The sequence below is a fragment of the Sparus aurata genome, chromosome 20 (assembly GCF_900880675.1).
Source record: "Sparus aurata chromosome 20, fSpaAur1.1, whole genome shotgun sequence".
Taxonomy (NCBI): Eukaryota; Metazoa; Chordata; class Actinopteri; order Spariformes; family Sparidae; genus Sparus; species Sparus aurata.
In genome coordinates, this window is record NC_044206.1 from 20,730,679 (window position 1) to 20,745,826 (window position 15,148).

A 15,148-nucleotide genomic window follows, 5' to 3' on the forward strand; every position below is an offset into this window, starting at 1 on the left:
AGGTTTTCATAAAGCTGTGAATACTTAGGCATCTTTTTTATCATCTTCACTCTTAATAGTGACAGCAGGGAATGAGAACCTGCTGATATCAGCCTACTTCAGCCGACGAAGCCACTCTTCATTCGGACTGGTCCAGAGTTCCTCCTGTTCCTCTTTTACAGTATATGTAGGGGCTCTAGGTCCTCCTTGTTCAGACTGGGGCTCCACTCAGGGGAAACCTCCTCTTGAATGAATGAATGAATGAATGAATGCTTTATTTCAAACATGTGAAAAATATATTACACTTGAAGCACTAGTCATTAAAACCCTTTGTATGTTTGAAAAGGAGTAGGAAGAAGCATTAGCTTATTAATTCCTACCCCTTCTCCACTTAGTACCTAGTACTATAGGTTATCTTACTTCCTGTGTATCCTGTTTTTTATTATTATTTTTTTTTAATTATTATTATTATTTTTTTAATACTCTCAACAAAAACAATCACCAACAAACAACACAATAACCGCTTGTGTAAAAATAAAATAAATGACAAGTATGGCAAAATGTGAGAACCCTAGTGTTTGTCATACCCCTCTTCTGCCCTGTACCTTGTAAATACCATCTGTTTGTACCGCTGTTTGAATCTGCTCATGGTTGGACATTGTCTGAGCTCCTCCGCTAGTCTGTTCCACAGTTTTACTCCACATATTGAAATGCAAAAGGTTTTTAAAGTTGAGCGTGCATACAGATGTTTTAGATTCAGTTCCCCCCTCAGATTATATCCCCCTTCTCTCGGAAAAAAACATGCTTGAATATTTACTGGTAATATGTTGTTTGTTGCTCTATACATGATTTGTGCTGTTTGGAAGCTTACCAGATCAGTGAGTTTCAGTATTTTTTGATTTTGAGAATAAGGGGTTAGTGTGTTCTCCTTAACCAGTGTTATGAATTATCCTGATTGCTCTTTTTTGCAGAATCGACAGTGGTTGTAGTGTAGATTTATAAGTATTGCCCCAAATCTCTGCACAGTAGCTCAAATACGGTAATATCAGTGAATTGTAAAGAATGTGGAGTGATTTGTGGTCCAGAAAGTGTTTTGCCTTACTTAGTACTGAGATGCTACGTGACAGTTTGCTTCGAACATGCTTTATGTGAGGTTTCCATGTTATTTTTTCGTCCATAATTACACCCAGAAATCTATTTTCATGTACCCTTGCAATGTCCACCCCGTCTATCTGTATTATTGCTTGAGTGTTCATTTTACAGTTCCCAAATAGCATGAATTTGGTTTTGTTTAAATTTAAAGATAATTTGTTTCTATCAAACCACCTTTTTAATTTACACATTTCTTCAGTGATACACCCCAGAAGCTCCTGTAAATTCTTCCCTGAGCAAAACATGTTCGTGTCATCAGCAAATAGTACCAATTTCAATATATTTGAGACGTTACATATATCATTTATATATATATGTATATATGTATATATATATGTCCAAGCACGATGAGCTATAGTCTCCCAACTTCACAAATTGACTCCGGCCCTTTAAATAACTCTCAACCCAGTGCAAAACTATCCCCCTGATCCCGTACCGTTCTTCAATCACCAACAGCTGCAGGAGACCTGTATGGAGCACTGAAACACACAAAAAAATGTTGGAAGCCATTTTATCGGTAAAAAAACAAACCAAACCTGGAGAATTAATGAGCATTTTAAAATCACATTAAGAAATGTTAGAATACAGGACAAGACTGAATTTATTGTAGTAGCAGCTGAATTAGTAGGACTGTTCACGTGTACAGAGTGATCAGTTCACAAGGGGACCGCTTCACATCAGTCAGCTCATATCTGGCATTAAATGCATCTCACTTGACCACTTGTGACTGTTTCTCACTTCCCCGTTCTATATGCAAATAAATCCGTACATCATTGGAACATACGATACAACATTTTATAGTTTGAAGTGTCTATCTATGGTCACATTATGCTATATATGTATAAGAAATTAGACTGACAACTTCTCTCATGAAATGCGCAACAGCACAACTTTAATACACAGTCTGCTGGAGAATGAAAAAAGTTGTTCAAATAATTGGTTGCCATCTCGAGGCTGGTATCCAGTTGTCATGCTCAATCAATGGCTAATTCCTGGGACTTCCCACTAGTCAAGAAAACTGAGTTGACCTTTTATTAGTGAATCCTTAAGAAAACATTAGTACAACTTCCTTTAACTTTGACCATTCTTGTACAGTTTTATTGAGAAAGGACCTTTATAAACAATTTGTGGTAAAGACACACAACGACAAGTTAAGCAACCAAAGAACAGTTCTGTAACACACTTTGAAACAAACACAAGAGAAAGACAAAACAAAAACTGCCATTGTTCAAATCATTTGTCCCCTCAAGTGATTGCCGGTTTGATGAACAAACATTGCAAATATTAGCATTGTTTATGCTCACATGTCGCCAAACATAACTAATGTTATAATTGCTAACACTAGTAAGCTAACATTAACAATGTTAATGTTACTGATGCTTCCTAGCTGACATTTGGCAGTACAGTAGGCTGGGCGCTTATTAAAAAACCCAATGATTTGATGACCACTTGATCGACATTGTTATACACTTGGCTAACAGACCTTGTAAGAACCCAGCACCAACTGTCAGAATTCGTACAATGACATAAACAAAGCAATCATTTTAAACCAGACAAATATTTCAAAATAAATAAATACAATATCATAACAATGTTTTACAAGAAAATGATCCTTTCATTCTGCACCATTCTTTAAGATCTGGAGATGTAGCATTATTTAAAAAACATAATTTGTTAACAATTTATCATTATGATTACAGCAGGAAAATGGAACTTGTGTCTCCCCCTTGTAGCTGTCTGCCATAAAGTTTACATAGTTACTAGTGCAGTAACTGAAGAGGGGTCTCCAGTTCTAGAATTTGGATAAAACATGCAGCCGCAGGTGTGCCAGTGTAGGTAGTCCACTCAGAACCATTTAAAACTCTGGTAAACTGCAACTTATACCCTCGTCTGGAGGGTATTGGTTACATCAGCAATGTTTGAACTAGCATGGCAATGGTTGATTGTAATTAAAACAAAAAACTTTCTTTTGAATGTAACCCTGCCACACTGAAGTTATATTTCAACAAACCGTGGAACAGTTTCTAACCCAAGTGGACTTTCATATGAGTGTTCAGACTTCTTTGTTCTGCATATTTTTTCCCACAAAAACCACATCCAAATGGTTTCTCTCCTGTGTGGACTCTCATGTGTGTCTTCACATTTCCCTGTTGGGTAAATCTTTTACCACAAACATCACAACCAAATGGTTTTTCACCTGCATGGACTATCATGTGTCTCTTCAGAATTCCCTGTTGTATAAATCTTTTTCCACATTCATCACAGCCAAATGGTTTCTCTCCTGTGTGGACCCTCATATGTGTCTTCAGTATCCCCTGTTCTGTAAATTTTCTCCCACAAACACCACAGCCAAATGGTCTTTCTCCTGTGTGCACTCGCATGTGTGACTTCAGATTTCTCTTTTGGCTAAATGTTTTCCCACAAACATCACAACTAAATGGTTTCTCTCCTGTGTGGATTTTCATGTGTGCCTCAAGATATTTTTTATCTGTAAATGAATGCATACAAACTTCACAAACAAATGGTTTCTCCCCTGTGTGTAGTCTTGTGTGTGCCTTGAGACTTCCCTGTTTTGTAAATCTTTTACCACACACGTCACAACCAAATGGTTTATCTCCTGCATGGACAAGCATGTGACTTTCAAGGCTACGTTTAAAGCTAAATGTTATCCCACATTCACGACAGTCAAACGTTCTCTCTCCCGTGTTTAGTCTCATCTGTAAAACTACCTTTTTCTCCGCTCTACATTTCTTTTTAACCAAACAGCTGGAGGTCCTTTTACCTAAATGACACATCATGTGTCTCTGAAGAGACCCCTTGTCATGAAATCCTTTACCACAATCAAAGCAACTTAAGGTGTTTTTTTCAGCATTACCTCCAACATCACACACAGGGGGATTCTGATATTCTGGGGCATTAACCCTGGACTCAGTTGCCCTGGTTCCTTCCCTATCACTGTCTGTTTTAGGTTCAGTTTCTGATAACGGTTCTTGCCAATCATAACTGAGTTCAGTCTCAGAACAGTCTGAAGCCTTTTCATCAGTATCTGGTTGTGGAAGATCATCTGGATCTTGGTTTCTAATGGGTTCAGATCCTTCACAGTCCTCTTCATCAGTTTCTGTTTTTATCTGTGTTGTTGAGCTGCTGGCTTGAGGCTCTGCCTCTCTGTTGTCCTCAGGTTGTCTTTGATGAAACTGCAAAAAAGGTTTCTCTTCATCCTCTTCACTCTTCACAGTGACTGTAGTGAATGGTAAGTCGGTGATATCAGTCTCCACCAGTTCATTCAGTTGCTGTCCCTCCTGTTCCTCTTTTATGTGTAGGGAGTCTGGGTCCTTCTCGTCCAGGCTGGGGCTCCACTCAAGGGATTCTTCTTCTTTGATCACCAATAGATCCTGGACACCACTATGGAGACCTGAAAAACACATCAAAAATGTTGGCAGACATTTTCTTAGGAAAGTAATAACAATATTTCACTCACTTATCAATGTACAAGATTAAGTTCCCTTAAAAAATATTAGGATACATGACTATAGTGATGCTGCACACATCCAGTGACGGTATACAAGTACTAATGGAGTCTTGGGGCATTTTTTTATTAATGTAGACACACGATAAAGATGAAAACAAAATGCATGATTCAGTAACAGAACGTAAGGTTCTTAGGAAGACACTTAGGAAATCAATTTTTCACAACAAACCTTGCAACTGGAAAGTTTCCATCTTCTTTTTTATATCTATTACCATAAAAATCACAACCAATTTTTTTTTCCTCCTCTGTGGACTCTCTCGTACATGTTGACACATTCCTGTCTTACAAATCCTTTGCAACAGACATTACAACCATATGGTTTCTCTCATGTGTGTCTTAAGAAGTGGCTGACACTGAAATCTATTACTACAAACATCACAACCAAATTGTGACCCTCCTGTGTGGACTTGCATGTATTAGTTAAGATTTTTCTTGATATTTTCCCATGACCCCCACAACCGAATGGTCTCTCTCAGGATTACATTTAAAACTAAATATTGTCCTACAAACATCACAACCCAATGTTTTTTTTCTCCTGGGTTCACTCTAGTGTGTGGTGAGCTGGAGGCCTAAATTACACATCATACGCCTCTGAAGAGATCCATTGCAGTAAAAGATTTCCCCAATGCTCAAAACAGAGTGGAGACAGTTTTTTAAGGTTCTTTTATTAGTTTTTAAGTGTCTTAACGGCCTTGGGCCTTCTTATCCGTCTGACCTGCTTTTACCATATTGGCCCTCGCGGACCCTGAGGTCCTCCGGTACTGGTCTTTTATCTGTTCCCAATGTTAGAACCAAAACCTTTGGTGAAGCCTCATTTTATCATTACGGCCCTCGCCTGTGGAACAGCCTACCAAAGGCCCTCAGGACCACTGAGTCTGTTGATGCTTTTAAACGCAGGCTCAAGACTCACCTTTTTAATTTAGCTTTTAACTGAGTCCTCATTTACTCATCTAGTACCACTCATTTATGCTGCCCTGTCATTTTTCTTTGTCCTTTAATTTTCTCTTAAAAGGTTTTATTATTCATTTACTTATTTATTCATTTATTTTTAATGCTGCTTTTACGGGTTTAGTGCTTAAAAGTTATGTTTTGCTCTTAGTAATTTATATTAACATCCATTTATGTTGTTTTAGGAGGTTTTTCATTTCTTTTAGTACTTATTTTATTTATTGTTTCTTAGATTCCAGCTCCAGTGTTCTCCTCATGGGGGCCCTCCACTCCAAGAGCTCTGTCTAGCCTGCCTGCGGGGGTGCCGTCCTGGGGGTTGTCCGGGCCTCGACAGTTGGGGAGTCCTGCCCCAGGGCTTTATGGCCGTGGTATGGGCCCCCATCTGTCTGGGTCGGGGTGGTCTCTGTGGCGGCATCCCCTGTAGTCGTGGGCATGTACGGCTCTCGGTGGGGATGGTTCCCATAAGATGGTGTTTCCTCACTTGGTCTATCAGTGCTCAGCCATATTCCACTTTATCTTGTGGTGGGGGGGTTGGGTGTACGTATCGGTGTTGTATGCTCAAGGGTGTGTGTGCATGTGTGTATGTGTGTGTGTGTTACATGAATGAGGGTGCAGGGAGTGGGGATGTTAAGGGGGTTTGTTTCATTTTCTTTTCTTTTAATGTAAAGCACTTTAGGTTGCATTTTTACATGTATGAAAGGTGCTATATAAATAAAGTTGATTTTATTCCTCACATTGGGTCAAATGAAGCTTTGAAGTCTGAGGTTTCTCTTCATCATCTTGTGGATGACTAGCTTGATTTTGTCAGGTTCAGACCCTCCACAGTCCTCGCCATCAGTTTCTGTTTTTATCTGTGTCGCTGAGCTGCTGGCTGGAGGCTCTGCCTCTCTGTTGTCCTCGGCTTGACTTTGATGAAGCCATTAAGTCTGACATGTCTCTTCACCATCTTCACTCTTCACAGTGAGATATGAGAATGGGAACATTGTAATATCAGCCTCCTCCAGTCCATTATGCTGTTCTCCCTCCTGAGTGGTCTTGAGTTCTCTTTGTTCCTTCTTCATGTGTAGGGGCTCTGGGTCTTCCTGGTCCAGGACAGGCTTTCACTCAATGGGAGCCTTCACTTTAATCGCCAGCAGTTACTGGACACTTCCAGGGGACACTAAAAGCACACACAGAAATGTGGCAGCAATTTCCTAGGAAGTCCCCTTCCGAAAATGACTATAGGGGTTTTGAAGCTCATCACTAGCTAGCGGTGAACAGAAAGCAGTTCCTTACAAATGTTTTAACCACTTTGTCCCTTTTCAGGTCCAATACTGATTATTAGTAATTAAGAAGACTGATAACTAATGCCTGGAACCGATATGCCTTTACAGTACAAATCTTATTGTATCTTATCATAATTTAACACTCAATCATTAGCTGTGTAACTGGGACACTAGGCAAGCTTGTCATAACAGATAAATGTCAGACGATTGTACGGTTTTTGGAACTTCAGTATTCAGTGCAGGCTTGCGATGTTAATAACTTCAGAGAAACCTGCTGCCTTACCTTTTAAACACAGCTTGTCTAGCTCCCTGAAGCTTCTCTCCCAAAGTACGCTCCTCTGTGCCTGCTAGTGGCACAAAGCTACATCATACCAATCAGGTAGTGATGCCACCAGTAGAATGGCATAATTTTCAGTGACCCAAATCTTTTACCAAACACATACATAAAAAAATATAATTGATTCGAATTTCAAACAGCTATGGTCAAATGCACACTATGTAATCTCTGGCGCTAGTGATCTCTTGATGAAAAAAAGACATACGTCGAATTGGATTATGAGAGTTCATGTGATGATTGTTAAATAACAACCATTGCTGATAAAAATCTTTCATCATGACTCTAACAGAAGTGCTTAAAGTGAAGGTAGACCCAAATGTGTCCCCCTAACCTACAATCCTTTTCCATGAGTATGAGTGAATGTGCATGTGTGCGTGCTCTAAACATTGCTTTCCAGCTACGGACTTTGTTGCAGTTGATTTTGAATACTTTGAAAGGGCACTCAAAGAATACAAAATACCTCAACAGAACATTCATGCTTGAAAAAGCTTCTGTTTCTGTCAAGTGTATTCCTCTGTTTGAGTGCAAAAACAGTTCATAATGAGTCAACCACATGACACTGTACTTTGTCCCCCAAAACCAGCAGTTTTCTTTCCCTATTGATGTATGCATTATGTTGATGGAATACAAATTAGAGGAGTGGGAAAAAAAGAGAATATTTTTTTAGAAGATGTCAAAACTCCTCTGGACTCTTACTGTTTAGTCCTCCAGTCTTGTTCTACGCATTCTGCCACATACAAACTATTGTTAAAATATGTTTTTAAATGGCTCAAATAGAATGAAAATTTCATTTGTTTTTTGTAAAAGTTGAATTTACATGAGAAAGCCACATTTTTGGAAGTTTTTATGAGATTTGAAGATTGAATGATACCTTAAAATTAGATAGGACACAGAACATTTCAAAAGATTAAACAGTTTCAATAGGGAACATTTTCTGGAAAAAGTTGAATATGTTGGAAAGTATGACAGGTATTAATGAGAAAAGTAACAGCAACCATGTTCTCTTTCAGCACCACATTTACAGAATTGTGACAAATTTTGCAGGGTGACTGCTGACAGCTGTCGTCGCTTTCTTACAGGAGATGCCTGGGATTGAACTCCCAACCTTGGGATTAGCGGACAACACACTCTACTACTGAGCCTCAGACACCACAAGAGATTCATTGTGTTATATCATAATCTCCTTTCTACCCACAGACTTTTCAACAGTAAAGCTGAAATACCAATTGAGGGCAATCAAAGACGCAAATGAAATAGCTGGGAAATCTAGCCCACCAAGTCCACAACATGATAAATAAACATATGACTACATGTCAGAAATGCTGATCTAAGTATACAATGATTCAAATGATGAAAACAGAAAACATGTACATTTATTGCTGAAAATGGTTTCCTAGTAAAAACCCAACATTGCATTGCACTAATTGAGCAGTGACATCATACACATCTGTGAGCCAAATAGTCTTTTAAACGTTTTACCCAAACAACACTATAACCCAAGGTGGGGATTGAACTCTTAACCTCTTGCACCTGAAAAAATTAGTCTTAATGCTGAATGTGGTACCAACTGTACTCACTGGCATAACCGTTGAGCTTCACAACTTCACACTTTGCCAAGAAAGTGTGTTTGCCTTTAGAGTTTTTTTTTTTTTTTTCCGCCCCGGAGTGAAAGATGGTATGAATGTCAAAACTTCAAAGACATTATTGGTTGTGGTCATCGATTGTAATTGTTGACAAAATGAAATACAGAATAACACTTGACCTATCCTTTACTTAGGTTTGCAAATGTTGAGTCCATGTTACCCATCTGTCTCCAGACGATGAAATTACTTAACTAGGTTATAACTATTTATTAATCATCTATAGTAACATGCAGCTTCTCAGTGATTATTTTCCTCATATTGTATCTATGGAAACAGTATGGGTGAAGGTTAGTGACCGAGTGAAATGACCCAGACGTAGTCAAGTGGAAGTCATGCTAAGACCTGTTTGAAATCTCTAAATGCTAAGGAAAGGTGCCTCGGTGCCTCCTTTATTATCTCTGGTAGCACAGGATACACCGGAATATCCTTTATGACTGAAAAGGAAATAACCTATAGACTAATATTATGCAAAAGTTTGGTTTTGCCACTGTTGGTGGTACATTGAGATTGGACCTCGGGGCTTCCTGTCATTTGAATTACACCAGACAAGTTGTAAACCGTTTGGGTTTTTATTTACATTTTAAAACAAGTGCCCAGCTTCAGAAAGGTTTTGTGGACTACAAAACCATCCATCCATCAGCAGTCATGATTGAAACTAGGGGCTAACGGTGAGAAGATAATGACTGAGTTTTCATTTATTGGTGAACTTACCCTGTAAGGAACTTAATGCACAACTAATGCAACGAGTAGTGAAACAACTCCTTTTCCACAGAAAGAAAATAAGCAGTAATACATAACTTATTTAATTATTTATTTTTAAAACTATTGTGTAATGTATGTTTCTGATCAACTTCCCGACAATGCCAATAGCAGATAGACTAGCTTTCCATATTCTGGACCAACTCTGTAGTGAAGAAAGCAAGAAGATGTTATATTAGTGTTGCATTTTCATGGACTTCTTACCTGGTTTGGATGATCCCGATTGAGTCCCAGAACATTTGACAGTGAGGGGACGGACGGGTTCGGTGTTATTTTCTTCAGGAATGGCGCTGGAGCGCACGCTGTCATTAATGCTCCGTGCTCGTAAGTCCTGTATGGTTTCCCTCATACGCTTGTTCTCGGCGGTGACAGATGTTAGCTGGGCGCTGAGGGTGCTGACTGACTCTTGCAGGGTTGTATTTTCCTCGGTGAGGGTTTCTATCCGTGCCTGACTCTGTTTCAGTCTTTGGCGCAGCGCCTTAAAATCCCCGCGCAGCACTTCAATGACAGTAAGTCCAGATTCAAGTCCGGAGAGTTTATTCTCTATTGAATTAAGTATGTCACCCACCTCTATATCGTGTGGTGGTTTAGCTGAGCTGGAGGGTGAAACCAGTAAGAATGGGTCTTTGCTTGGAGAGGAGCTGTCTTTGCTCGTACAGACTGTGTTGTCCTTCTTCATGCTGCAGATTCTGTTAAAACACGCGTCGATGTTTTGGTTCCAGGTGGTGCAGGTCGTCTCCAGCCCGTCTGTAGCCCTGTTTAGACCGAAAGGAATCAAAACCGGAGATGATGAAAATGTAAAACGCTTGTTTCTCAGAGGAGAGAAGTTGTTTGGCTAATGTTTAGCAGCACGGGGACGCCATTTTGGTTCTCGCACTGTCTCGTGAGAGTTCAGTTACGAACGAGCGAAGTCACGCTACTTCCGGGATCCTATTTTTAGAAAAACTAATAATTTTGCAAGTCAAGAAAGAATTAGTTTTGTTTATTTTTTTCCCCCTGAAAATGTGAATGGTCAGGAGCTAAATTATAAAGTCGATATTATTATTCAACCCACTGAACACAAAATACATCAAAAACATCAAATACATTAAATTACATTAGTACGCATTTTTTAATTTATATCCATGTCTTTCACATCATTACAGAATACATTTGGAGGTTCACCATAAAAAACACATGAACACAACAAACCCACTGGAATTATCGGATTTTTTAACAGGGTAAATTCCATGCAAGCTCTTGAAGGGCACGTCTGTCATGTTGTTGTCAATATAATATTTATTAAGAGCTAATAATGTTACTTTCTGTGAGATAACAAATCGTTTCAGACCTCTGGGAATTGCATACAAAATTGCATATTATTAAGGGAGACTGGTCAGAAATTCTGAATAAGACAATGACACAGGGCTGGCCTATGAAAGTTAGCCAGTCTGATTGGAAGTTTATATAAGAGTGTGGCTCTTACATGTTTAGTGAGTGTTAAATGAGACTATGTCACTTAAATGACTGTTGGGTGTGTAGTCTTTATAATGACAAATTACTAAGTATGATACTTAAACAGTTTAATGACAAACTGAGACTTTCTCGAGTTTAGTAATTATTTTTAAACTGACAAACATTGTGACATTCAGGGCATAACTGTAACAAGATAAAAAATGTCTTTGTGTCTCACCATTATACATATTTTTTTTTTATTAAATAAGGTCTCATGGTGGTCCACTGGCAGGGAAGGGACAGTGTGAAATATATCAAGTATTTAGCGCCATCTAGCTGTGAGGGTCTACACTGCAACACTCCTTTGCTCACCCCTCTCGTTATGAAGACGTTCCGAAAGTCCTGACGGACAAGAAACTCATTTTCAAAATATGGACTTTTTCCCAACAGCGTCGAGTATTTCTACTGATTCAAGTAATGAGGTAAAGATGTAGTTAGTTATTAAGGCTATACAACTAGAGGTTATAACAAAACAAACAAACAAACAAACAAACAAAAACACATTAGGATCTGACAAAGAAATTATGAAATGATGAAATAAAATGATGTGCGAATTAGTAGTGATGCATTAGTTATTCGTTTATTTTTCGATGTCCGTGCATTTTCAGAGAGCATCATCATCATCATCAGTAGATGCAACGGTAGTGACAGGGAGAGGACAGAGTGGCAGTGGATCGGCGAGGAGGACGAGGAAGAGGAGAAGGAGAAGGAGAGGAGTCACAACAGGTGTACAACCGCGTTCACGACGACAAAGACGGCCAGCAGCTTCAAGAGAAGATCTCGCAAGAATTGAAGATTGTTATGCTGCCTATGTAGCTGCTAATTAATAACACAACCAAGCAAAGAGAAAAGCTTGTATTTTAGACAATTACATTGACTTACCCAGTAGCGCCGAGATCGAAAAGTGGCTAAAGGTATGTCGATTGCTGCTTAACGGCATATACCGATCCCTAGAATGGCATACCGATCCCCAGACTGACATACAGATTCTCGGAGTGGTATATACCGATCCCCAGACTGACATACAGATTCTCGGTGTGGTATATACCGATCCCCAGACTGACATACAGATTCTCGAAGTGGTATATACCGATCCCCAGACTGACATACAGATTCTCGGAGTGGTATGCTGCTATTATGCCGCTGTTATTCCACCGACACATGACAATTGTGCCGCTTGAGATTGTTACTGAGAGACTGTTGGATGGGTACCGCTCCCTGATGAATATGCAAATGTAATGCCATTGGGCTGGTTTGACGACAAGTGCAGCCGTAAACATAAACTTTTTTTTTTTTTTGTCTTTATTGACAATGCTAACTTAACACTTTACCGCAAGTAATGTTATGTTGTTGGGATTGTAGGCATTTAGACAGTAATTACACGTGGGACTCTTACGATATGATAGAAAAGCAATATGTCTAAATGTCCGCCTATAAACTACTTAAAGCTAATGAAAGCGCTAACCTTAGCTAACATGGCTAATATTAGCCCAGCGACCGTAATAATGAAAACCCATCACTAAGTATTGTTTTGTTGGCAGGCTCAAAAGTTCTGCTATCGATTAGTCAGACTGGCTATAAGGTGGCTGGGTTAATATTAGCCATGTTAGCTAAGGTTAGCGCTTTCATTAGCTTTAAGTAGTTTATAGGCGGATATTTAGACATATTACTTTACTATCATATCGTAAGAGTCCCACGTCTAATTACTGTCTATCTGCCTACAATCCCAACAACATAACATTACTTGCGGTAAAGTGTAAAGTTAGCATTGTCAATAAAGACAAAAAAAAAAAAAAAAGTTTATGTTTACGGCTGCACTTGTCGTCAAACCAGCCCAGTGGCATTACATTTGCATATTCATCAGGGAGCGGTACCCATCCAACAGTCTCTCAGTGCCGTAACAATCTCAAGCGGCACATACCATCATGTGTCGGTGGAATAACAGCGGCATAATAGCAGCATACCACTCCGAGAATCTGTATGTCAGTCTGGGGATCGGTATATACCACTCCGAGAATCTGTATGTCAGTCTGGGGATCGGTATGCCGTTGAGCAGCAATCGACATACCTTTAGCCACTTTTCGATCTCGCTGTCACTCGACTTACCTGTCGAGAAGAAAACAGGCAACTTCGGCGTCCCTTTGGAAGTCCTTCTCCGTCATTAGCTCTTTCCACCTGGGAAAAGCTATTCCGATATTTACCCTCGTTTTCTGAATTCGCCGGTCACGTTGCCTTTTTTTCTCTCTTTTTCGCTTTTTTGGTGGCGAGGATTCCTCCTCCTGTGGCGTGGCATAAGTGTGGTCTTCCATTTATAAAACAAAAATCGCAGGCTTTCAAATTTTCCGGGGCAGTGACGAGCGCTTTCGCTGCGCTCCCCTTCAGTTCCGCAGTCAAGCTGGCTCTGAGCGAAAACGGGTTTAGCCTTACTACATAGTACCACGTAGTGCTTTGGGTCCCTCTCGGCAGTGACAGTCCATAGTTTTTTTTAAAACCGGAAAGACATGGCGGCCTCCATAGAGCTCGCCCGTGCTGTGTATATTCAGATAGGTAATTCTTCGCTCAGGAGGATAAGTCAGATTGTTGGCAGAGGTAATTGTACACCAATGAGGACTTACTTATGAACGAAGACGTTGATTTGAGTTAATAAATTACTTAAATCGTTACACACTGTCCTCTTTAAATAGGTGAGGACCCTTTCTTATATTTTCCCCTCTCAGGTGCACTGACCTGCTGTCACCACTAAGGGCCAGCACTTCATAACACTCCATGTAACTACCTGCAGCAGATCACCTCCTAGAGGTTTTAGATAGCTAGTTTATTTAATATGAACAGAGATGCAGTCATGAATGCTGCTTTCTTTGCCATGTTAGGTTCTGTTTACCGTGTTGAAACTCTGATAACAGAGGATGAGTTTAACAAGATGCAAATGCACTATAATCATGATCTAAAGACAAGCTGCAGCTGTTTATACAACAGGTTTTCATGCAGGAATAAGAGCAGGGCTCCACAGTATTGAAAAAGAAACTGATGGATATTTTGGTTTTCTGCAATAATATTACGATACGAAAAAAAACCCCAACTAACTTGAATACCTTTAATAGAGACTATGAGTGTGATGTCACAGTAGGTGGAAGTCAACATGGTTAAAACCACTGAGTGGCAGAAAAATGGGTTTGGCAATATATGTATATATATATATATATATATATATATATATATATATATATATGTATATATATATGTATATATATATATGTATATATATATATATATATATATATGTATATATATATGTATATATGTATATATATATTTGTTTGTTCAGTAACCCATGTCTCTCCTGGTATTTTCTGGTATCTGGTATTGCTTGGTTATCAACAACGCTGGAACAGGAAAAGCTACAAATTCCAGCGCTCCCAGTGACGGCTTATACTACCAATCAGACCAAGCGATGAAAAATGTTTGAAGAGAAGAAAAAGGAAAGGAGCTGTGAAAGCGTGGTGATGTAGAGAGGAGGGCAGGAAGTTAGCTAAAACAACGATATCACTTACAGCTGCTTTACGCCCCTCATTGTGGAACAAAAACATTTTGATCGAGCTCATGAGTACGTTTAAAAAGTGTCCACTCCCTCAGAATCATCCACTAGAAACCCTTTGTTTTGAACCTGCTTTCAGTTTGTTTATTCCTCACTGATAATCTGTATTAATCATGCATTTGTTAATATTCCAGTCTGAAAAAGGGGCCTTGTTTCTCAGGCTGGTGGCTGCACTCTACCAACTGCAGTATGTAATTGTAACGTTCTGCTGCCAGACATTTTGGCAACACGGCAAATCCTGACTCATGGCTTCGGTAATACAGCCCCCACCCCGATCATACCACATGCACATCTGGCTCTATATAGGTCTCCCTCCCTGTCTCGCAGACTTCTCCGACTAGGGGAAAAATGGAGAAAGAACTGAAGATGTCATGTGGTCAATCTGCACTCTGGAGTGTCGGAGAGAAGACCTGAAAGAAAGGGAGGAGAGGAAGACAGAGAGGCCCT

At 39.5% G+C, this 15,148-nt stretch overlaps 1 protein-coding gene across 1 annotated transcript; it reads right to left on the bottom strand.

Annotated features, from left to right (window-relative positions):
- Positions 1–1,714: 1,714 nt before the first annotated feature.
- Positions 1,715–10,481, bottom strand: LOC115571610 (zinc finger protein 239-like). Its single transcript, XM_030401090.1, has 2 exons — positions 9,817–10,481; positions 1,715–4,543 (listed from the first exon to the last, which is right to left on the bottom strand). The coding sequence occupies exons 1-2, from the start codon at positions 10,289–10,291 to the stop codon at positions 3,156–3,158; spliced, it is 1,863 nt and encodes a 620-aa protein (XP_030256950.1). The 5' UTR covers positions 10,292–10,481; the 3' UTR covers positions 1,715–3,155.
- Positions 10,482–15,148: the final 4,667 nt, after the last annotated feature.

Coding starts and splice junctions, on each gene's coding strand:
- LOC115571610 (XM_030401090.1), bottom strand. CDS start 10,291: ATGAAGAAGGACAACACAGTCTGTACGAGCAAAGACAGCTCCTCTCCA. Junction 4,544..9,816: donor ATCGGGATCATCCAAACCAG/GTAAGAAGTCCA, acceptor TGTGTTTTTCAG/GTCTCCATAGTGGTGTCCAG.